At 39.6% G+C, this 23691-nt stretch overlaps 1 protein-coding gene across 3 annotated transcripts; it reads right to left on the reverse strand.

Annotated features, from left to right (window-relative positions):
• Positions 1–602: 602 nt before the first annotated feature.
• GUCY1A1 (guanylate cyclase 1 soluble subunit alpha 1) lies at positions 603–23002 on the reverse strand (the record flags this gene model as incomplete). Of its 3 annotated transcripts, none has more annotated exons than XM_084245153.1 (8): positions 603–913; positions 4535–4689; positions 9806–9949; positions 13780–14265; positions 15904–16106; positions 17903–17961; positions 21959–22020; positions 22748–23002. In XM_084245153.1, the coding sequence occupies 8 exons, from the start codon at positions 23000–23002 to the stop codon at positions 712–714; spliced, it is 1566 nt and encodes a 521-aa protein (XP_084101279.1). In that variant the 3' UTR covers positions 603–711. The 3 variants fall into 3 exon arrangements, with proteins under 3 accessions (XP_084101279.1, XP_084101277.1, XP_084101278.1); XM_084245151.1 differs by having other exon boundaries at positions 15904–16613; XM_084245152.1 differs by lacking the exon at positions 4535–4689 and having other exon boundaries at positions 649–913; positions 15904–16613.
• Positions 23003–23691: the final 689 nt, after the last annotated feature.

Below are 23691 nucleotides of genomic sequence, written 5' to 3' on the forward strand. Positions count from 1 at the left end.
GGATAAGAATTCAATTGCTAATATGAATGAAAATAGTTTTTACCATGTGTAGAATAAAACAATGTCAAACAAAAAGTAGTATATTTATTGTCATGACATGTTACGTTCAGTAGAATATTTTTATAAAATAATCTTCGATATTTACAGAATTATTTCATACTTATATTGCATCTAACCCATAACTGCTTATTTTCTCTTAAAAAGTGCAACAGAAAAACTTATTCTATTTTATGGTCGTATGCTAACAGTTTAATGAAGAAATGTAATAAACCGAAGAGTGGAAAGGTTAAAAGAGCTGATGGTATCAAAGACAGTAATTTCTACTCAAAAGCTTTTTTAAGGCAAGACTATCACAAATACACTTTCATAGCCAAGGCATTCTACCAGGGCACGAGAAGGCAGGTGACTCCATCAGGCTACAATTCCTGGTCTATATACAGGTGCTAAACTTTGCAATAGGGAGTGAGTGATCATTATTTAACAAAAGTGGTCCCCAAAAGTCACATTTTGAGGTTTCTTTCATTTTTTTTCACCTAAGTACTGAAGTGAACACATTTTGTCATGTTAAGTGGAAGAAAAGTAGATTGTGACTGAGCTCCTGAAATTTTAATACTGCTCTTTAGCTGTCTGCAAGCCTAAAGTGCTTTTGGAAGTTCCACACAAGCTCAAAGGAGTCAAACCCCAAAAACTAATAATCAGCTAAATGTTCTGCTAATCTATTCCTGAAGCTTTGCCTAAAAAATCGGCATTGCCATCTTCAACATCTTTCTTCTGGAAACACGGTTTTGATGTTGTTCCTTGGTGATAAGCTTCCAGAAAATGACAGATTCCAGGAATTTCGCTGGGGAAGTTGGGTGGAAGTTCCTCCCTGGAGCGAGGGGTGAACACAAAGCCAGGGCAGTCTTTGAGTAATCTGGGGAAATTAAAATAAGAATGTTAATATTAAAATTTAATAATGACACAAATGTTTCTCTACTCAAGAAAAGGAAACATAGTTAAATAAATGTTCTAATGATAAGGACTGATCACAAAAATCTGCAAAGAGCTGATGAGACTCAACAACAACAAAGAAAATAATCCAGTCAAAAAATGGACAGAGGAACTAAAAAGAAACTTCTCTGAAGAGGAAATGCGAATGGCCAACAGGCATATGAAAAAATGTTCAACATCACTTGCAATTAGGGAAATGCAAATCAAAACTACCATGAGATACCATCTTACACCAGTGAGAATGGCACATATTAAAAAAACTAGCAACAACAAATGTTGGCGAGGTTGTGGAGAAAAAGGAACTCTTCTGCACTGTTGGTGGGAGTGCAAACTGGTCCAACCACTATGGAGAGCTGTGTGGAGATTTCTGGACCTACTAAACATAGAGCTTCCACAGGATCCAGCAATTCCACTCCTAGGTATTTACCCAAAGAACACAGAAACATCAATTCCAAAGAACACCTGCACCCCTATGTTTATAGCAGCACTGTTTACAATAGCTAAGCTTTGGAAACAGCCCAAATGCCCAAAAATAGATGACTGGATCAAGAAGATGTGGTACATATATACCATGGAATATTACTCAGCATTCAAAAAAGATAAACACATGCAATTTGCAGCAACATGGATGACGCTGGAAGGGATCATGCTCAGTGAAATAAGCCAAAAAGAAAAAGAAAAATACCGGATGGTCTCACTCATAGCAGGGATCTAGAAAACTTAAATAAGGGACCAGGAAAATGAATAACTATAAGAAAGTGAAAATCAAAATCAACAAAAACTATGAACCAGAGACACTTTTTAGGGGGTGGGGGGCGGGAGGGGAGGGATTGGGGTCAGAATGGGGGGATTGCAATTGTATGGGGAATATAAAAATAAAATTTATTAATTAAAAAAAAGAATATTTAAAAAACAGCTATTTTTGGTATGCTTAGCAAAATGTGTCTGATGATGTTAACAATGTCTTTGCATAAAAATCAATTCACAATAATAAGAAAATTCTACCAAATAATGTATTTTCTTCATTAGGGAAAATGACTGTGAAATATTTTTGCAATGATATAAGCTATATAATCTATATAGTAGTGCAACTTCAGCAATGTAAGGAAAGCAAAATAGTCCAAAGTTTAACTATAGCCAAAACAATGCATAAAAATGTTACAGAATAAGGTTTCCTATGTTGAAAGAAATAAAACAAGTCCATTTATCAATTCATCAATTTTGTAAATATTATTGTGAAACGACGATGGTAAGAAATGATGAAAGAGAATTTCTATGGAAGTGAAAATAGTATATATGTGAAGTTTTATATAAATGAAAAAAGTTCTAATAAGATGAGATTACATTTAGCTCTCTCAATAAAAATTTTATGAATTCTAGGTTAGCAGGACTAAAATGAAATTTAATTAGACATGGGGACACTCTACTTAGTATGCTAGTACTTAAAATAGATTTTCTTCTTAAGTTCATCTGTTCTATCAAATTTTATATTTTGTTACTACTTTTCCAATTGTGCTGAACTCATTTAACTCTCAATGTCATTTGCTTCCTTGGCTCTCTGTCCAAAGCAAGCTTAGGCTGGCAGGAGACAGTGAATGAAGGAGAAAGTAGCAGAAAAGGGGATGGCAGACACTGGCAGGACACGGATCAGAGGGGACATTTTAGTCTGGATAACAAGTTTAAACTTTATTCTGGTTTCTCTGGGAAACCAGTGGAGGAGGTTTAATGCAGGAAGGACACGATGTGATTTATGCTTTAGAAAGACAATCTGGCTCTTGCATGGAGGAGGGCTGGTGGGGAGGAAGTGTGCAGGGGAGCAAGGAAGAGGAGAAAAAAGTGAGGACGGTACTAGGGTGAGGTGTGAGAAAGGAGGCTCCACTTGGGGTGTGGTATCGAAGGAGGTGAGAAAAGCTATATTCAGAACATAATTTGTAGGCAGATGAGATGGCCATGAGGGGAGAAAGGGATGATGGTGCTGAGGTTTATAATGTGATGATGTGCAGATGGCAGCGGCATTTTAAGGAGATTCAGCAAGTTTTCCGCATGGGAAATGGAACAGAGTAGTGGGGAGTGTGGGTGAGGAGAAGAATCACTTCTAATAGGATTATTTGATTTCAATATGTCACCTAATTTAATCACCTACTGGAAATGCAAAGTGGGATGTGAGTCTGTAGCTGATTGAAGAATGAGAGGACAGGTCGGAGGCAAAGAAGGTGAGTCAAAAAGGTTCAGACACAGATGAGACTAAGGGGTAGAGCTTTGGGCTCTAGAATGTTCAAAGGCTTAGCAGGGAAAGAGCACCGAGGAAAGACAATGAGAAAGTGTAGCCGGGGGAAATGAGCATACCAGGTGAGTACGTGGCCCCTCAAACCTAAAGAACATGTTTGAAGGAAGAAGTGTTCAAGCTGTTCTATGGAAGAAGAAGGAACTAGCCATGTCTTCAATGGAATAAGAATGACCCTTATAAAACCCACCTCAGGGGGATGCATGGGACAATACTGCTGAGTGAGCTAAACTTGAGAAGGAGGCAAAACAGTAGAGACAGTGAGAATGCACATCCCTGGGAAGGAATTTTTTCTGGAAGGGGCAGCAGAGATAGGGGCAGGTTGCTGAAACAGAGTTGGAAGCAAAAAAATCATTCCATCACAGAAATTGAGCATAGAGAGAATGTGATCATTTTCAGAATAAACATTTTTGAGAAAGTGAGAGGAAAAAGTGCTGAGAGCAAAACTGGAAGGGATGATATCAAATGAGCAGGGCAGCTCTTCCCAGAGACAGAGGGGAGGCAAGTGCCCTGGGGTAGCTATGCCAACAGATCTGCAGCACGAAGGTGGTGTAGAGACAGGCTCAGCCCTTTATGCTGGGAAATATCAAGTGATGAAGGGAAAGGAAAAGTTGTTGGAGCTTCAAGGAGAAAGAAGTGCTATGAAATAGCTGTCTCTTAGAGTAAAGAGTTAACTTGCTTGGTGGACGGTAGCTACCATATAGTACTGGAAAACTTTTTTGTTGTTATTTAAGGGCATCCATCACAATTTGACTTTTACTTATTTTTAGGTTATAGACAACAGACATTTATTTCTCATAGTTCTAGAGTCTGGGAAGTCACAGTTTGATTTTTGAAACGAGGTAACATTTATACACAGCTGGCATCTAAGTTAAGGGAAGTCTTTGCTGGGGACAGTACCCTGAAAATGTGTGGATTCTGTGCTAATCCTGGGTAGTTAGTGCCAGGATGCACTGCAGTATACTGGTAATATCAAAATACCTGTCAAGGCGTGCAGAACATTAATACATGCTTTGAGAAGACGGGATATGCATCAAGGAGTCAAATTATAGCTGTGCTACAAATCTCAGAAGAACCATTCTCATGAAGCTAATGAGTAGCTTAAATAGGTTAAAGTGGGGGTAATAAAAGTTATTGCTTTTTCTTTTTCTTTTATGGTTATCTTAACCAAAAACCGAAAAGTCATGGAGAATGACACAACAATGGGAGAAAAATGACAATTGCACATACATAAAAATAATTGGTACATGCAGTCGGTACCTGTACGTTGTTGGGCTGACATTGATTTTCCGTGGGACACTGCAGGACTCAAATTTGTTAGCCAAGGTGACGTTGTTCCCAAAAAGGCAGTAACGGGGCATTTTAACACCGACTACTCCAGCAAAAACAGAGCCCGAATGCAACCCGATTCGCATCTGAAACACAAAGTGACATAATGTCCCTAGTCCCTGGTAACACACCTCCCACTTGTCAGCGTGGCGGGAATGCCCAGTCTAAATTATTTCTCCCCCACTCTGCACTCAGCACTCCTCCTGCCTCAAGCCCTCCAGCCAATGTCCTGCTGCTCCTCACATTCAATTGGAAATGACGAGCCAGGATCAGTCCCACCTCGGAACTGCTCTCCACTGACTGGCTTCTGTGTGGAAAGACAGACCTCCCCAGTATGTCTGAGCAGGCCTCCCCAGCTCTATCATTCTGGCATGCAGACTCCCTCCAGATGAAATCAATCAAGCAAGGCCCTGTAGGAAATTTGACAACGCTCAACTACCTGAGAGAATGTAACTTGGAGACCCAACTCAGAATTAGGGTTATTACAGAAGTAATCTTTCTCTTTGAATAGTCTATTTATATTTATATGGCAGGTCAACATCTAATGACAGAGCATCTGCTCCTTGTCATGTGAATTACTTTCTTCCCACCTTATCTGTGATGCTCCAGGTCCCTGTCCAGTTTTTAAACTCAGAATATATACTCTGATTTTATGTCTTGTTCTCTGTGCCTGGTGGAGGTGGACTCTCTGTCTGCACAAAATTTAATTTTGATTTTTTTCCTTCTACAAATCAGCCTGATGTTAATTGGATAATTCGACCAACCAGAGATGAACCCAGGGGAGTAGGGAGAGATGTCCCCTACTCCGCCATAGTGTATGACATAAATCATCTTTATTTTGCTTATCTTCAATATCTGAAACAGTCTGTGGGCTGTTTATGTGAACCTGTTCTATCCATCAAATGAGACAGACAGAATTTTCAGGAGCTTTTTCCCAAAAAGCTGTCAGAGAGGAGCAAAGAGAACCCTCAGGAAAAGGAATGTGGGCTTCTAGGTATGTTGCTTTGAAAGACCTTTATGCCAAATACTGCCTCTGCTATTCAAATGACTAACAATTAGAGGAAGAAAGTTGTAATATTTAAGCAGAAAATGACAAAGGAAGCTGAAAGCTGGAGTAGCTTAGCCCTGGGTAACAGGGGCTACAGTGCACACACTTCAGTGGAGAGCACATGGACCAGTGCGGAACCGTGTTGGACCACAGATAGAAGAGGCAGTTTGGGGTATTTTGGGGAAGAGTTTAGTCATTCAGAAAGGAATCAATGATCTGGAGAGCCACTGGGGAAGAGTTTAGTCATTCAGAAAGGAATCAATGATCTGGAGAGCCACTGAGACAATATTTTAAACTGGGGTCTTCCAGAAGATATGAAAACTTAAGGACCTTAGAGGTACACAGATTTTTAAATTACTGCTGCAACAAGAAGTTAAAGTAGGGACACTGTCAATGGAAATCAGACATCAAGTTCATTATTTTCAAGTTCTATATACAACTGATGATTTAAAAAATATTAAATAATGCATTTTAAACAAAGGCCAGTACTCAGCAACTTAGATGCAACTTAGAATTCAGAAGACTTTGATTCTGCCTCATTTTATAAGTCATTTCAGTTATCAGCCAATAACTTTCCAGAATCATTTGCTCATACAATGTCAAACCATGCATTTTGCAAAATTTTCCAGCAAAAGCACAGTATTATAAGTCAGGAGGTTTGCATTCTGAACCGAACTCTTCTGATAAGTGGCAGTCTTTCTGCCAGTCTCTTTATTTCCCTTATTTCTTCATCTGTAAAATGCAGGATTGGGTTAATTTTAAAGTCCCTTCTTTGTCACAGTTTCACTTGTATCAACGAAAATCATATGTGATTATCCTCCTTTAGAATATGGTTTTGCACATATCACAAATGAACAATGTAAACAAACAAGAAATGCTGAGAAAAGACTATTGCTGCCTGTAAATGCCAGCAACTACTGTAGCGTTAATGCTGAGAAGGTATTGGCTCTCTTCCGACACTCTTCTGGTTCAACCAGTTTCTGTGCACTCAGCCATTCCAGCTTTTTCTATGGTAAATCTAACACAGAGTTTTTACTTTCCAAGTTCATAGTCAATATATAAATGCAGCCTCCTGAAAAAAGTTCAAGCAAGGCAGGTAAGGGAACATCACCCTGCCTGCTCTCCCTTCTCCAGCTCTTGGAGCTCATTCTCAGAAACTTTCTCACCAGGGGTCTTTTCAAACACAAGCCTGAGAATAAACTAAATAAAACAAAAACTTTTAGACTCTATGACCAACTAGTGATCACCAGATCACCAGTGAAGGGATGAATGGTAACTGTGTAAAAGAGATGATTATGTGATGATGGATAGAATTTACATCTTCATGAGCAATAAAATGATCCAAAGTTTAAGATTCCTATAGTGCTCTGAACAGAAACCTGCTGGAGACTCCTCTGTTTGGTGATCACTGTCACAGAGGACATTTTTTTTAATTAATTAATTAATTAATTTTATTTATACAAGAACTGGGGTACAGTCCAGATGCATGAGAGGGTGAGAGGGTTCACCAGAGACAGCAGGGGACAGAACAGGCAGGTTGACTGAAATACACTGCTGAGGGGAGCAGCGGGCGAGACAGCAGAAGTCTGCTTCATCATGTGGGATTCTCACTGGCCGGGATCGAACCCGCGCTGCAGAGGCTGCGGATAGCCTCACAGCGCTGCGTTCAACCGCCTGCGCCACCAGGGGAGGCCCAGAGAGCATTTTTCATCACAAACTCCCGGAGCCAGGAAAGGAGGGACACCAGAAGTTTGCCCACGGTCACTGACTTTCCTTTCTGCTTTCAGTGCTCTGGTTTCTGCCATTAGCTGCCTGCAGCTTCTAAGTCTGGGTTGGTACATGTTAGTGAGGAAATCAGTCAGAATAAGGGACTACATGACTGGTATACATGACAATTTGGAGGAAAAGAGTATAAAAAAAGGTATAAAAAAAGTATAAAAAAGAGTATAAAAAAAGCATATAAAGAAAAATAAGGGAATATTTCCTGTTTTTTCATTTTGATTCCATGGGATTGGGATAGCAGGGTAAGAAGTGGTAAAAGTTTTTGAAGCCAGATAGACTTGACTCTGACTTGTGACCCATGACAGCCCCTCATCCATCAGTGAATGTGGTTCCTCTTCATAATGCTGTTTCACAGATGAAGTGAGACAATGTTTAAGTCCCAATACGCTCCTTCTAATACATTCATATTCTCTCTCTATAAAAATACTCCTCACTCCTACATCTGTGATACTTCATGGGTGGGTCTGAAGGTCATTGGGTCTTTTCCAGGACCGTAAGTTAGTACAAATAAAAAGGTGGTTAATTCTCACTTTACAGGTCATTAAAGCTAAAATGGTACTACCCAGGTGATTATCTCTGAAACTACCTATAAATAATTCTTCCATTTATGAAACCAATCTACATTTCTACAAATGAAGGAGTCATCCCACTCAATCCCCCTGCCACAAACATCAGCATCTTAATTACAAAATTCACTTATTTGGAAATAACTAGTTCTATTGTTACTTCATGTATTTTGAGGATTTAATTTGATGCTATAAGTACTATAGAGAGTGAGAGAGGCATAATTCTCCTATTCAAGAAGAAGTAATAATAGAAATTAAGTTTGGAAAAGTTAGATGCTGTGGTGCTTTTAAAATATAATCACTAATTATTTCACACCCTTCCTGTGGAGACATGGGGTCTAAAGCGGCCTTCCCCTGTACAGGCTTATGATTGTTTTGACCAATAAATAGAATGGAAATGTCCCTGTGTGACTTCTAAGGTTGGGTCCAAAAAGGACATGGGCCACTGGCACATGGGCTTCTATGTGAGAAGTGTCACTGCCGAGAGGCTACTGTGCAGGAACACTATGGCAGCCCCAGTGGAGCCCAACCTTCCAGTAGTACCCCACAAGGATCCAGGCACATATGAGAGGCAGCCATCTTGGAATGGTCCTCTTGCTCCCAGTGGTGCAATCCCAACCATTACAATGCCCTCAGTCATTCAACAATTCCAGCTCATGTCCCAGATAGTGTAGAACAAAGATAATGCATCCTTGTTATGCTTCACCCAAATTCCTGAAGCACAGAACACTGGCATAATAAAAGGTTTGTGGTTTTATGCCACTAAAATTAGGGAAGTGTGTCAACAACAATTTGTAACTGGAACAATAGTTGACTTAGAAAATAGCTGAGAAGACTTAGACATATGGCTTCTATTAAGATTGAAAAGAACCAAGGATAATTTTGAGATGTTATAGTTTTGCTTTTTTACATATTTTTTCTTTTGGTATGTTTTATAACATACCAAATAGGATTTTGTATTTATTCAAAGGTCGATTTCTGAAGACCTATTGAGGACTGCTTTAGAAAAATTAAACAGTAGATTCACTACAAGTGGGATGATTCAAGTGTCTATTCATGTTCTGTCTCAAAAACCAATGCCTAATATGTTAATTTATTTTCTCTTCTGCAAGGCATTATTCTGGTATCTGGCTCATCTCGAAGTTTTGGAACGTGATGTGCCTTGGAAAACATTAGTGGGTTAGTAGTCAACATTCACCCTAGTGCAATGTCCTCCCCTGCAGTCTCTGGGAAACAAAAAATTACATATTTCATTCTCTCTTGGCATTTCTAGATGCATTTAGTTTTGGTGAATCACACACATTTGCATGAGCTTTGGAAGTCAGGATTCCTGCCATGATTGCACTTCTGGTGCCTCCAAGGGCAAAACAACCGCAGAGGCCTCTGGGTCTTCTATGTTAACCTGAACAGGGAGCTCAGTTCCAGTCGCTCATTTTGCGAGCGTCCTGAAATGGGATCACCATGTTGCAGATTCAAATTACAGTAGGCGCTGCTCTGCACTGTAGTCAGTGACAGAGACAGCAGCTTTTGGGCAAAGCATTTCCCGACTTCTTGTGGTGTCAGCCTCTAGATATAGAAAAAGCAACAGTTCTGAAGTGTAGTTTTGGGAGCCATTTTCTGGAGCTCAACTACTAGATGGCTTCTTCAATCCTCTCAGTGTAAGACTTTTAATACTCCGACGTCCTGCTAAACAAGTTAGAGATTTTTCTCTCTGCAATGAAACCCCAATAATATACCATTCTTTGGATAACAGGTAGTAAGCACATCCTCTCCTGAGATCTCCTGGGCGACATACAGCTGCCTTACCTTGATAGGTTCTCCATGGGGAGACATGACTTCACCAGAGAGCTCCATCATCTTCAGGGCCATCAGCGCTATCTGGACAGCGTGGGTGTCACTTTCTCTGTGCAGTCCCCCTGCCACACAGTATGCATCACCTATGGTCTCCACCTGCACACAATACACCCTCTATATTAAAAGTGAAAGCTCAGGAATACTCACAGCACACAATGTATAGCAGTGTTCATGCTCTGTGGGGAGCCAGAGTAAACCTGATCCTCTCATAAATGGCTTTCCCTTTCAGGAATAGCACAAGTTTGGAGACCTTACATCAGGGCTTAGTGATTTTACATTCTCTCAGCATAAAATTTAGTGTTTAGCACATTCACCAATCAACCAATATGGTATGAATTTTATGTGAGAACATGAAATGGAAAAACTAAGATATTACGATTTTCAGAAGGACTTTGGGGATCCTCATGGCTACTCTGAGTGTCTACATGGGTGTTAACCACATAGTGTAGAACCCAGGATGTCAGCTCAGGAGGGACAATGGGACAGTGGTGCCTGGAGGCTACCACAAATCAAGCTATACAGATTCCACGTATCATGTCATGGTTATTGCTGTGGCCACAGGTGAGTGTATCTGTCTGTGATGCTGACTGTAGAAAGCTAACAGTTACTTTTTTTTAAAAAAGATTTATTTATGCATACAAGAGCTGCGATATAGGTCAGAGGTGTGGGGGATGAGAGGATTCACCAGAGACAGAGTGGGGAGCAGAACAGGCAGACTGACTGAAATACACTGCTGAGGGGAGCAGCAGGCGAGTCAGGATAGGTCTGCTGCACCATGTGGATTGCTCCGTGGCCTGAAGGGTATCGAACTCATGGCTGCAGAGGTTGGGGACAGCTTCACAGGTTGTGTCTTAACCCCTCATGCCAGCAGGGAGGCCCCACTAATAGTTACTTTAAATCCATGAAATGTTAATAGTTAGTTGCACTTTTCTCCTCTAAATATTTACTGTGACTTGTCAGATCACATCACCCTTCCAATGCAAAGCCTCAGATGTGGCGGGAGGGTGAGGAGAAAGCATGGAAGAAAAGAAGACAACCTTGCAGGGATTCCCCATTTCACACAGGCTGAATGCTGAAGCCTTCAATGCCCTCAGTGTTCTTGACCTGTCTACTAATTCCTGACATTATTTCCTTGCTTTCTCTCTTGTTTGCTTTGTTCCAATCCCACAGATATGCTCACGCTTTCTACTCAAAGTCATACTTCGAATCTTCCTGCAAATAATCACTTGGCCTGTCCTTTGTATCCTTGGGGATCTGCTAAAATGTCACCTTCTAAGAAGCTAGTCCTGACCACTATCCATAAAATAGCAATCATGCCTTGCCCTTTACCCTCTACCTGTTTTATAATAAATAAAATAAATAATAAATAAAAGGTTTTCCTTTCCTCCAGAATACTGCACCAACTGGAGCACTATACATTTACTTATTGGTTTATGGTCCTTTTTCCCCCCAGTAGAATACAAGTCCTCTAAGTTTATTTCACTAACGCTTATATCGCCAGTGCCTGGGATGTGTGTTCAATATATTCCATCATTATTCGACAATGAAGAAACGAGGTGGCAGTGCTTCTAGAAGTTTCCCTCAGCAATGAGTGCATGACGTGCTTCACCTGGTAGCTAATGCATCACAGGTGTTCAATAAATGTTACTACCTGGACTGTCACTCCCCCTGGGAGGTGGTGCCCTCACTCCCAGTTGGTGCCAGTGCCTATTCTCTGGCCTGCAATGGCACCTGGCTGGGTGGGAGTGCAGTCAGCCATCTGTCATGTCCTAGGCAAATCTGGCATTTTCTCCCCCTACATATGAACACATAATTATCATAGGATTTTGCCCACCCATGTTGGCAAATGTTGGATGACCAGTAAAGATCTGCCAAAAGTATGAATAAATGAAAATGGAAACAAATGGAAAAATAAGTAAGAGACTCAAAGACAGAAGGTGAAATGAAATCCCCGGTGTGCTCAGGAGCTAATAAATAGGCTTGGAGTAAATAAGCTTGACCCTGCCTTGGAAGGTGTCACACTCCAGCAGCAATGCTTATACCTTCCCTCTATTTCCAGTGTATCCCATGGTTATGCCCCTTCCTGATTATTTACAGCTTCCTCAGGTATTTTCAAGCACAGTCAGAAGTGAAGAGAAAGCGGAAGTAAGGGTGGTATGGAAGGGTCTGGCTGGAAATGCATTGGATTAACCAGGGCCTCTGGGGCATCCATTCTTGGGGAGAAGCAGAGATTGTGAGTACGTGACTCCTGTCTCTTCAAAGCAGTCACAGTGGCTGGCAAAGACACGCAGGACTTCCCGCTCATAATTCTGAAAGAGGAGACACGCTCAGGATGGAAACTATCTACAAGTAAATATAGTAAATTCCACAAGAGGCCATCAAGTTTAACTGAAGCCAATTATTTTATCTGTCATATTACATGGCCCTCTTTTTTCCCAAGGGAATCTTAGCTCTGTCTGGAATTTCCTGTTAGAAAATTTAAAAAGGAAGGTTTTACTTCAGGCATCTAGATTGGAACAAAGCAGGGGCTTACGCATTCCCATAAGTAATGATGGTTTCCTACTTAGTAGCTGATTTATTTCATGTCGGATTAAGCTCTAAAATACCAGATTGCTGTGTGGCAGATTAAGAGATGATTCAAGCCCTATCAATGAGAAACATGTTTTTTTCCTTAATGTGAATATCTGAAAAAAGGCAAACAAAAATGTTTGAAATTTTAAAGTAATAGGCAGAATGTGAAATCACTTCATTAGTTCTCTTATTGATAAGTTATTGTTCATTATATAAAATATTATTGATAATATTTCTTAAAATAGTTGATTACAAAGGAGCAGACAAAACCAAAACAAAACAAACCCTAGAAACTGGACTAGAACTGAGGCTACCAGAGGGTAGGGAAGAGGTGGAGGTTGGGGGTGGGGGGTGAAAGGGCTGGGGGAGTGGAGGATGGAGGAGCACAAAAAGGAGGGAGGAGGTTCAAGTGGATTGTGGGTGCTTTGGTTGTGGTGTGTTGTGATAAATTACATGTGTGGAGGTGTGAACCTATAATCCTAAATTATACAAAGTTATATATCAACATTACTTCAATAAACAAAATAAATAACTTTTTATATGGTACAACCACTGTGCATCCCCAGGGTCTGAAATGTCACCTGCTACATCATGGGCACTATTGTCTAATAAAGAACAGATATTATTTACCATAATATTTAACATAGCACTGTTTATGAAAATTATGGGATATAATTATTCATGCTATGAACTCTGCAGATGGGTACTGCTCCCTGTTTTAGAAATGAGGATGATTATTTAACTTCCTCAGCTTGAAAAGTAAGGTAGAGAGCAAGAATTGAAGACAGGCCCCCATGATTCAGATGCCTCTGCCCTTGCTCTCCATAGTAAAGCCTTAAGTAGTGGCTAGGATTTCTGTTAACCAGCTATGAAAACTATCAGGCTATCTCTATACTGAATTAATCTATGTAAAGACAATTTATATAACACTCATGTTCTGTTACTTTTACCTACGACACCAAGGGCAAACTTGCCCTGTATATGTTACATTTTGAAGTATTTCATGCTTCATAATTCACGTCGATTTTCATGGTCAGATGTCCCCAGTTCATTGACTTTTGACTTTTGCCTTTCCATGGTTGCTAAACCCCACCCTCCATGTAGCCCATCACCCCTCCACCCCATTCTATAAGACACTGTGGACATTCTTTCAAGGAATGACAATCTTTGCCTCTGAGCAGATCCAGAGCTATTTCTGGAGACACCGTCCCTCCCCCTGCCATGGCTAACGTCTTGCCTGCTCCAAGATGAGCCTTGCAGGGCCCTAGAGAAAGCCTTTCCTTCATGCTATTACTCAGGTCCTAGTGGTCCATGCCTTTTGCTTGGGGAGGGCCACGGCCCTGCTCCATCCCTACCTTGTAGACATCCAGCTCTCCGCACTGCTGGTCAAAGCGCGTGTAGAGCGCATTGAGCATGGTGATGACCTGCAGGGGTGAGCACTGCGAGCAGATAGCTGTGAACCCAACGATGTCTGAGAAAAGCATGGTGACATTGCTGAACTTCTTGGCTTGCACAGCTTGCCCTTGCCACAGCTGCTGCGCGACCTCGCAGGGGAAGATAGAGCACAGGAGATCAACGGTCTTCTTCTTCTCCTCCTCCAGGGCTTGGTGGGCTTGCTCGAGGGTGGCCTTCAGCTTGCCCAACCTCTTCTTCAGGCCATCTTGGGCCCTGGCTTGTTCCCCTATTAAGACCACATCCCTCAGGGCATTGTGGATCGGGATGTCTGAGAGATAGAGCCCTCGCCCTGTGAAATCTTCCAATCTGTCCACACAGGGTGATCCTAAGAACAAGATGGCGCTGGATTCCACAATGTAGATCATTTGGCCTTTGAGGTCCATAACCTGTGGAGCAAAGACAAACAAGTGTTGCCGTTCATTAAGTTGCCAATATCTTTTTGAGCCATAAGAAGGGAAGAGGAGGTAGATATAGAGATAATCCCTTTGTATTTGAGCTCAATTTTCTCTACCTGCTGACAAAGAGCAATGTGCTCTCTTACAGTTCCAGTTTGAGTTCTAAAACCCATAGAGATCTGAAGAATATAGTGGACTACAGTCTACACGGAAATCATGATTTTCAATGAACAGTGCCCCAAACCCTTGCTTCAGTGCTTTCTTCCTACATGGCAAGCTGATGAGTTTGTTACTGTGCTGCTTCTATAACAGCAGCTGCCAGGAATGACTGTACCAAGGAAGACTCAGGAGAAGTGAGACCTTACGTGATTATCTGGAATCACAAGATTCACTTGCAGGAAGAGGACAGATGTGTCCTCATGTTCACTACAGCACAACCTCAAAAGCACACATCCTTCAAAAAGGGTCTGATTAAATAAAGCAGAGGACAAACACATAATGGGACACCACAAGCCTTTGAAAAGTGAAACAGACCTGTAGCTAGTGTCACAGAAGGATGCCCAGAGTATTTAAAATAAAATTATTGATAGTAATTTCACTGCTATTTAAAAAAGTGTGTAACTAGTGGTTTTGATTATTTGCATATTTTTAAAAGATTTTTTTTAAAGATTTATTTATTTATTTATACAAGCACTGGGTACAGTCAGAAGGGAGGGTGAGAGAATTCACCAGAGCCAGAGCGGGGAGCAGAGCAGGCAGACCGACGAAATACACAGCTGAGGGGAGCAGTGGGCGCGGCAGAAAAGGTCTGTGCACCATGTGGGACCCTTGCCAGCGGCCAGGGATCAAACGGGCGCTGCAGAGGCTATAGGCAGCTTCGCAGCCCAGTGCTCAACCGCTGTGTCACCAGGGGAGGCCCTGATTATTTGCATTTTGAAAGTTTTAAGTATTATCTACTTTAAAAACATCTAGCTAGATTATCTTTATCCCAAGGAATAATAAAGCTGGTTTCATTTTGGGGAACAAACAGTGGGTCTGACAATAATGTGTCTAAACATTCAGTGCATCACAGCTTCTATATTAGCTTTGTTTGTACTATCAACTATGATTTAGTAAACTTTCCAAAGGCTAAATAATCACCAAAGTTCTCTACCCTGAAATGACAGAATATTCCCCCAAACACATTCTGTCACGGTTAATCCAACAAGTTATTGATTTTCCATGTCTATTAGATATTGATGAGAAATCCATTATAATGGTCTCCTTAAAGAAACAAGTAGTTATTCTTTCTTCATTGTAGAACAATACTACCTATTATTCTAATTAAGTCAGCTATTTGATGACTGACTACATATCTTTATATAATTTACCTAATTCAGTTACAAAATACTCTAAAAGGATTTTTAATGATCGACTATATTCAATGACTATTTGTGAAGTAAATAAGCAAGTGGAAGTATATCACAGAAAATTATATTTTTACATTTATTCAACATTAAAATTATATTAGAATTTTAAACATGTTTCCCTAAATATTTGAAGTGGTACGCATATATTTTTGTTTTTATGTTTCTAAACCCAAAGTATGATAGACTCTATCTCATATTCCAAATACTACACATTCCTTACCCGTGAAGATTTCTTCACCGAGTTGTCCCATCTTCTCACTCGGACCACAAATTGCATATTCAACATCGTCATGATGCCACTAAAGGTTTGGCTGATCTTGGGGGTCAGAATTTCAAAGTACTCTTCAAAATGAGGCTTTCCTTGAAGGTCTCTCCTGCTCATGAGCCTTCGAATGCCATTGCCAAATTGCAAGATTATCATATCTTTGTCAAACATGAAGTGGAATGGAAAGGTCTTACAGAAGAGAGAAGCAGGGATCACCAGTGAGGACTGGGGCTTGCCAGGGGACAGCGAGGGCTTGGTGCTTTTGATGTGAACGGAGTACAACAAACAAGGCTCATTAACAAACTCACTGCAGTCGCTAGGGAAGCAGGAGGGTATTATTGACACTTGCACTTCAGTTTCATACAATATGTGAGCAGCTGCCTTAATGATGCCTGGGAGAATCAGGGACGTGATTTTCTTAGGAAAGAAATAATAAACGTTTAAGAAATCCTGATCCTTATCCAGACACAAAATGGATGCATCCTCAAGCCGGCCTCTCTTTTCTGCTTCTTGGCAGTGGCTACTCTGCTTCAGAAGGGTGCTGAAGCTGTTTAAAAAATCTTTGAGGGTTCCTCCAACCACCCCTAGGATGTGTTCATCTTCCTCATAACATATTTTAAAAAGCTCTTCACCGAGAGATTCTTTGACGTTCTCCACTGGAACTCCTGAAAGCACAAAATAGATCTTCTGCCACATCAAATGCACCATCCTGCTCATGTTGTTCTGTTACTGCTATTTTTAACATTGTTTAATTTGATTATTCAGTTTCCTCTATAGCTGGTACAAAAAGTACCAACCAAATTAGCCACCTATATTCAAATGAGCTACAAAGATTAGTGTCTTAAGTTCTGACGACTCCACATAAAAATCCCAACTCAGTTAATTAAAAAAAAAGCAGAAGTTTTTATCTCCCTTAAACTTAACTTTACAAGAACAATTGGACTTCCAGGATCAAGTCTGTTTTCAAAAAAGCTTTGGTGTAGTACATTGACAAAAGACTACCCTCTCCCCTCCAGGACCTCCTGCAATATAAGCATCAGACACACAAATTAATTTAAAACCATTGGCTGTGAAATTCGATTTTGTCACTTTTTTGTAGACAGTGCATGACATCATTTTTAAGCAAAATAATTTCGTTGTTTAATGTTACCCGAACGAATATTTGTGTGGAGTATTTTATTTACCTTCTCCAACTTCTCCTTCCCTTCCTTTATTCTTGAAACTTTGTTCCAAATTTTCTCACTTGGGTCATAGGAAAAAAAATCAGTGCCCCCTTCACTGTGCACTTCCAATGTGTGGGGATGGTATTTAGATAGAGCCTGACTCCTAGGAAGGGGCTCAGTATAAGTTATCATCACTGCCACCATCAGCAGCAGCAACCAAAGATCTAACTTGTTGGTCCATATACTCAAAATTTGAAAAAGATAATGTAACAAAGTTATTCATCTACTTTCTCTGCTGAATTAGTTATTAATATGAGAACACTATTAATCCTTTTGCTAGAATAGCTTGCAGTTTTTGAAAAAAATTCTTATTTTTATTCTCTCTCCTCTCTTATTACCAAATAAAAAAATTCTCTATTTCACTTTGAGTAGACTTTTTGTGCATCAAGAAACAGTTAAAGTCAACAACATAGCACGTAAATGTCTATTAGTCAGTTCCCCATACAGCCTTTTCTGCTTCTCAGCAAATAGGAGAGGAGATGTTTTAGGGCAAATAAAATATAGGAAAGGAAGGAAAAAAAGTCATCTTTTATGGTAACAACCCATGATATTGAACACTTTACATTGGAAGAGACAAGAGTATAAATATAAATATTTTAGAAGAAATATTGATAACTATTTTAGTTCTACGGTAAATATTTTCTACAAATAAAAATATTAGTTTATAGATAAATATTAGTTCTACAAATATAATTACTTCTTAATGTACATATACTATAGCAATTTGTTACCTGCTGCAACTGCTTGGTCAACAATTATTTTTTCAAAGTCTTCTCTTTCCAAAGAGTTCCTGAAAATATTGCAATACATTATAAACTGGCAATGGGATGTTATCACTTCAGATTACAACATACAGAAATCATGGAAAATAATTTAAATTGCCTTTTCTATACAGGCAACACTTGACGTTCACATTCATAAGAAAAAAGCAGTCACAAGCACAACCCAGAACCAAGTTAGAAAATCCCACAACATGAGAGATAGAGTGTCTCATCATCATTTATGAGCCATTACCTTTTAAATTAACTTTACTGAGGCTTACACTAAAAGGTTCATACTGGCAAGGAACCAAGAGTATGAAATGGCCAAGAGGGACTGGAAATAAATCGTCTCAGAATTAATTTTCTGATAACCCAACAAAGAAAAAAAACTATATACTGATGGATTTCACTTTTAAGATTCACGAGTTTTTCCTAAAGCAAATATATATTTTGCCTTTGAATTTTCATTCTATATATTTAACTTTCAGACATCATTACATTAAAATTTTATTCTTGACCTTGTATTAAAAAATCTTTTTTTTAAAGATACATTTATTTATTTATGATTACAAGAGCTGGGGTACAGGCCAGAGTTTTGGGAGGTGAGAGGATTCACCAGAGACAGAGGGGGGAACAGAATGGGCAGATAGACCAAAATATACTGCTGAGGGGAGCAGCGGGAGAGTCAGTATCTGCTGCACCATGTGGGTAGCTCCCTGGTCAGGGATCGAACTCAAACTGCAAAGGCTGAGGACAGCTTCAAAGTGCTGTGCTCAACCCCTTGCGCCACCAGGGAGGCCCCTAGAAAAAAAATATTCTTTATTCCATTTCTCTACTGGTATCTATAGAGCAGAAGTTGAAAACAACACAATAGAACATGTTAAATTATGAAGGTTTTGGTCATTTCAGTTGGGCAACTTAACTGTTTCTTGGTGATTTCTGATGATGATGACTAATTATGATTCAATTTGCCAAACTACTAAAGCATATTAGAAGATATCCAAGGTTTATTTGTGGTTCAATCTGCCATTACACAAGCCAAGTTTACAAACAGGCATAAGTCTAAAATTTTCAACAGATCTCATAAAGTATGATATCTGTTTCAAAGAGAAAATAAGGAAAATTGCCCAATCCACTACTTTATCACATTAAGGTATATTGCTTATACTTATTTAAAATGAATATAAGAAAGTGAAAATCAAAATCAACGAAAAACTATGAACCAGAGACACTTTTGGGGGGCTGGGGAGCGGGAGGGGAGGGATTGGGGTCAGAATGGGGCTTTTGCAATTATATGGGGAATATAAAAATAAAATTTATTATTTAAATTAAAAAAAATAAACATAAAGGAGAAATAAAAAAAATAAAATGCTGGGTACAATAATGTTCTTATTTAAATTGGTTGAGGATCATTATATGGTATTACAGTTTGACTCTAGATATCCCCAAACTCTTTGTTATGTATTTTATATTAATTCATCTTCAGATTTGCCTCTTTTTCCCTCATTAGTGCAAGTTCTATTTTTGTTTCTAACAAAAGAGCACAAATGTGGTCAGAGAGCTCTAATTCTGCCAATTCCCAGCACCCATGATAAGGATGTAAGAAAGCTTAGCTGCTCCAAAAAGAACATAGAACAATTCAAACTAAGCTCACTATCAAAACTAAAAAAAAAAGGTGAACGCTTGCATGTTCACCAGTGAATGTGTATACATGCACACACTACACACACACACATTCACACACACTATGATGTAATCAAAAGATCCTATAGAATGAAATAAAGCAAAAACTTTTTCCAACCAACTCAGAGAATATACCATAATTGTAAGAGGGTGGTCCCCCAGAAAAGGGGAGGTTACAGGCTTCTTGTCCCACCCAAAATGAGGGTGGAGCTGACCAGGGAGAGAAGAAGCTGCAGAGGAGACTGGAAAGGAAGGAAATAGGATGGAGAGCCAGGAGATCTGGAGGAGGCACATGGAGCTGAGAGACATGTGAAGAAACTGTGCTTGCCTTTTGGTCGTGGACTGGGTGACACAGCTGTGGGTGAGAGACCCATGGGGAGGTGACAATGGCAGATTTTGTCTTGATCTTGATTTTGCACTTTTCCTTCCAGACTTGTCTGGTTGTTTCTGATCCTTTTCTGTGGGTCCCCACTGAAAGGTGCTTTAGGCTTGTGGCAGGCTTTGGGGCCTTGCTCTGGGCCAATCCTGCTTGAGTGGAATTTTACCCACAAGGGGACGGGTAACTTTGGGTGTCTGATTTAGAAACTATATCCTTTGCCTTTCCTGTATTGTTTACTAATTGTATTAAAGTTCCTTCTCACTAAAGTCTCATATGTTTTGTGTTGATGAGGCAGATGGCAGAATCTATTTAGAGCAGGCAGGTTTGCCGGCTCTGGGGTGCCCCACTCCCTGCCCTGTAACAGATTTGGCGCCCAACAACCGACTCAAAGAATATACCATAATGATGATACTAAAACTCATGCACTTAAAAAAAGGAGAGGCTCGAGAACTTCATTTACAGACAGTTTGTTGTTTAGTATATTCATTTTTGCAAAAAGTAGTTAAGATCTGTTCATCAGTTGGCACACTGAGAGCAGTAGACAGGACAGTTGACTTGCATACAGGAAGATGGAGGTAAAAAAAGTCCCAGAAATAGTTTATCCAAGAACTAAAAAATGCAAAGCAGAGAAATACCTTTTAGGATATCAGCAGGGGGTCTATGGAAAACAGGAATCCCTATCTTATTTCAACAACTGAATGATTATCACCAAGACAAATAAAAGGAATGAACAGCTCTTGGGGAAATCAGGCAAGTAGGGTAATAGATTTTTCAAGATTTCCAAATAAAATGAGAGTTGCTTATTTTTTTTTAATTTCCAGATTTTTAGAAGTGATATTCTGTTGGGATCACATCCCAACTAAATGTCTGCATCTGACTTAGAAACATTTCAGAGCGCAAAGCCCTGAGAGGAGATTGTGAGTAGGCAGGGCTGCCAAGGACTCAGCAGATAGACATAGCAGCCAGGCTACTGGGATTCGTGGGTGTCTTATCAGCTGACTGAGTATTCAGGTCAGAGGCTTTCTGGAATGCTCTTCATATCACTCCTGTAAACAAAGCTTCTGTCAGAATCATAGATTCACACTCTCTCTTTCTGGATCCATCCATGACCCTTTCTTGCCTTGCCTGCTGCCTGCTTTCTGGGCCACTTAGTCAGCCAGGAAAATTAAGCACAGACAATCCACAGAGCCGATTGTTCACTCAAAAGTAACAGACAGAAGAATGGATTTATAAAATATTGCGGACAATGCTATTATTGGTTTGTCAAACTTCAATTTGATCTCAGTTATTTATTCTATCATTTACAAGTGAATTGATTCATGAGCTTTCAGTAAATCAAAAACAATGTTGCTCAAGTTATCCATCAGCAGTAAGTGTGCAAACATCTATCTGAAAAAATGAACTACATAATCAAATTTTCAAGAAATTTCCTTATTTATTAAGCGTCTGTTGAAAGCTCTTTTAAAGAACATTTTAAAGACAAAACACAAGTAAAAAGAATAAAAGGAACTGAAATTCAGTTGGAGCATACCAGCATAACCAAGTTGGTTATGAAAATACTAAAATATTTCCCTAAGGAGTAACAAGCATGCCTTATCTGTTGCTAAATATTTTAGAAATTTTCCCTGAGTAGAGATTATTTCTTATGGGAGCGTGTTAAAAGTCTCATACATGGCAACACATTAAAATCATGGAATGAAAAATTGGAGCTTGATATTCAGTTCTGCCTTTCCCTGATGTGCTATAAGATGCTTAACATTTATATAAACCCAGGTTAAGGGATGTATAAAATGTGAAAAAGAAGTACACTTTCTTCCAGTTTAGTAGTGGCTAAAACACGAGACCAGCATCTGGCATACCACAATGAATCAAAAAGCACTGATACTTTGAGTAAATGTTGGCTATTAGTAACAGTATTAGTGAGGCTTACAGGAGGTCTACATAACTGAAATGGATCAATTTACCTGTTTTCTTTTATTTTATGTCTTGCCAATGTTCTTTGAAGAGCGAGGTTCAACCGCTCAAACTGAAAATTGAAAAGAAAAGTTGTAAATATTCCCTGAAAAGTTAATTCGAGATATATATTTAAGATTCATCCTGAAAGCTTCTTAAGAAGCAGCAGAAATGTTAATGATAAGTGTGGTAAATTCACACTTTGGAAACAAGGTCTGGTTTTCTATGGATTTTTTCAAACATGGGAAGAAATAGTGAGCTGAGAGTCATCTGAGTTTGCATGTGGGTTATGGCCACAACTGGGTGGTCTCTCTGACAGCTGTGAAACAAGGTCAGGCTGAGCTGGATCCCAAATAGAAGACTCCGTTTTGGCAATGTCGGGTCATCCATGACAGAATCATGAGCATTCACTTCCTCTGGGTCAAGAAGTCCCTTTGGATGCTCTGCCAATATTTCCATTTCAGTGTGGCACAAGCAAGGGCTCTGGATTACTCACTAAAACTCTAGGGAAAAGATGCTGCTATTCTTTCCATTTTAAGATAAGGAAGCTGAGGCTAAGAGGAGTTAAATAGTTGCCCAAAGTCATAAAGTCCATTAACATGGAGGATCCTTCTGGAAAGAATTCAGAATCTTGAGCATTTTAAGATTAAATACAATGATTCTTAAAAAAAAAAAAAAAAAAGACCTGTCTTTATGTTTCCAGGAATAGTCCACACTTACAATAATCTTGAAAGTGAGAGCAAAACCTTCTTTTACAGTTTTCCAAATATCAGTAAAAACTCCAAAGGGCAAGCACTCACCTCTGGGAAAATCAATTTGCAAATACTCTCTGCCAAAGTGTGGAGATAGACTCGGCTCCGACTGGTCTTCCTCTGAGGAAGGCTTCCTTGGGCATTCTTCTCAGGCAGGTCCTGACAGATGGGGACAGTTGCTTCACAGCTCTCCAAGCTTCCTGCTACTTCTTCTGAGGACTCCTTAGGGACCTGCCCTGGTGCCATTAAGGAAAACGGGCAGTCTCCAGTAATCTTGAGATCCTTTAGCTTCGTGCAGAACATGGTGGCAGTGGTATCTCCTGAAGCAGGTATCCTCCTGGGGAGCTGATCTTATGTGGGACTGACAAGTGGAAGGCACCCTCAGATCAAGGACACTGCAGACGTAGGTTGACCCTGAACAGTGGGAAGAACAGGAAGAGGTGTGATTTTATATGCCTATGACAACAGGAAAAGACAGGCGAGAGAAAGGAAAGAGAAGCCATGTCATTTTCAAGGAAGAAAACAATTCTGGAGCAAAGGTCAATTATAAAATGGATGGCACTTTCGAAAAGATCTTTATTTAATATGTATTATTTTGGTAGACTGGCAAAATGCTTGCTTTTAGCATTTTTCAAATGGACTATAGTTTTGTCCAAAATATCTTTAATCTAAAATATTGATTTTCATTTTTATAACCCATTTGGTCTGACTTGAGTCCTCATAGTAGAACACTATGGTTTTATGACAGAAGCTAAGTTTAAAGCTATGTTGTATCAGTGTTACTATGACTACATTCTCATTCTGATTTTTTTTCCTGAAAAAAAAAAAAAAAACAACAGAAGAGCATAGACCAATGTCTCCCAAACATACTTACAGGATATATATATGATGCACGTGTGTGCATACGATGTTCAAGTCTATTTTTTCAGACCTGAAGCATTGGCTTTCAGATAAAAAAATTAAATTGAACTGATAACCATAAAAAAGGATTC

Source organism: Talpa europaea (genome assembly GCF_964194135.1).
Source record: "Talpa europaea genome assembly, chromosome: 10".
NCBI classification, from domain to species: domain Eukaryota; kingdom Metazoa; phylum Chordata; class Mammalia; order Eulipotyphla; family Talpidae; genus Talpa; species Talpa europaea.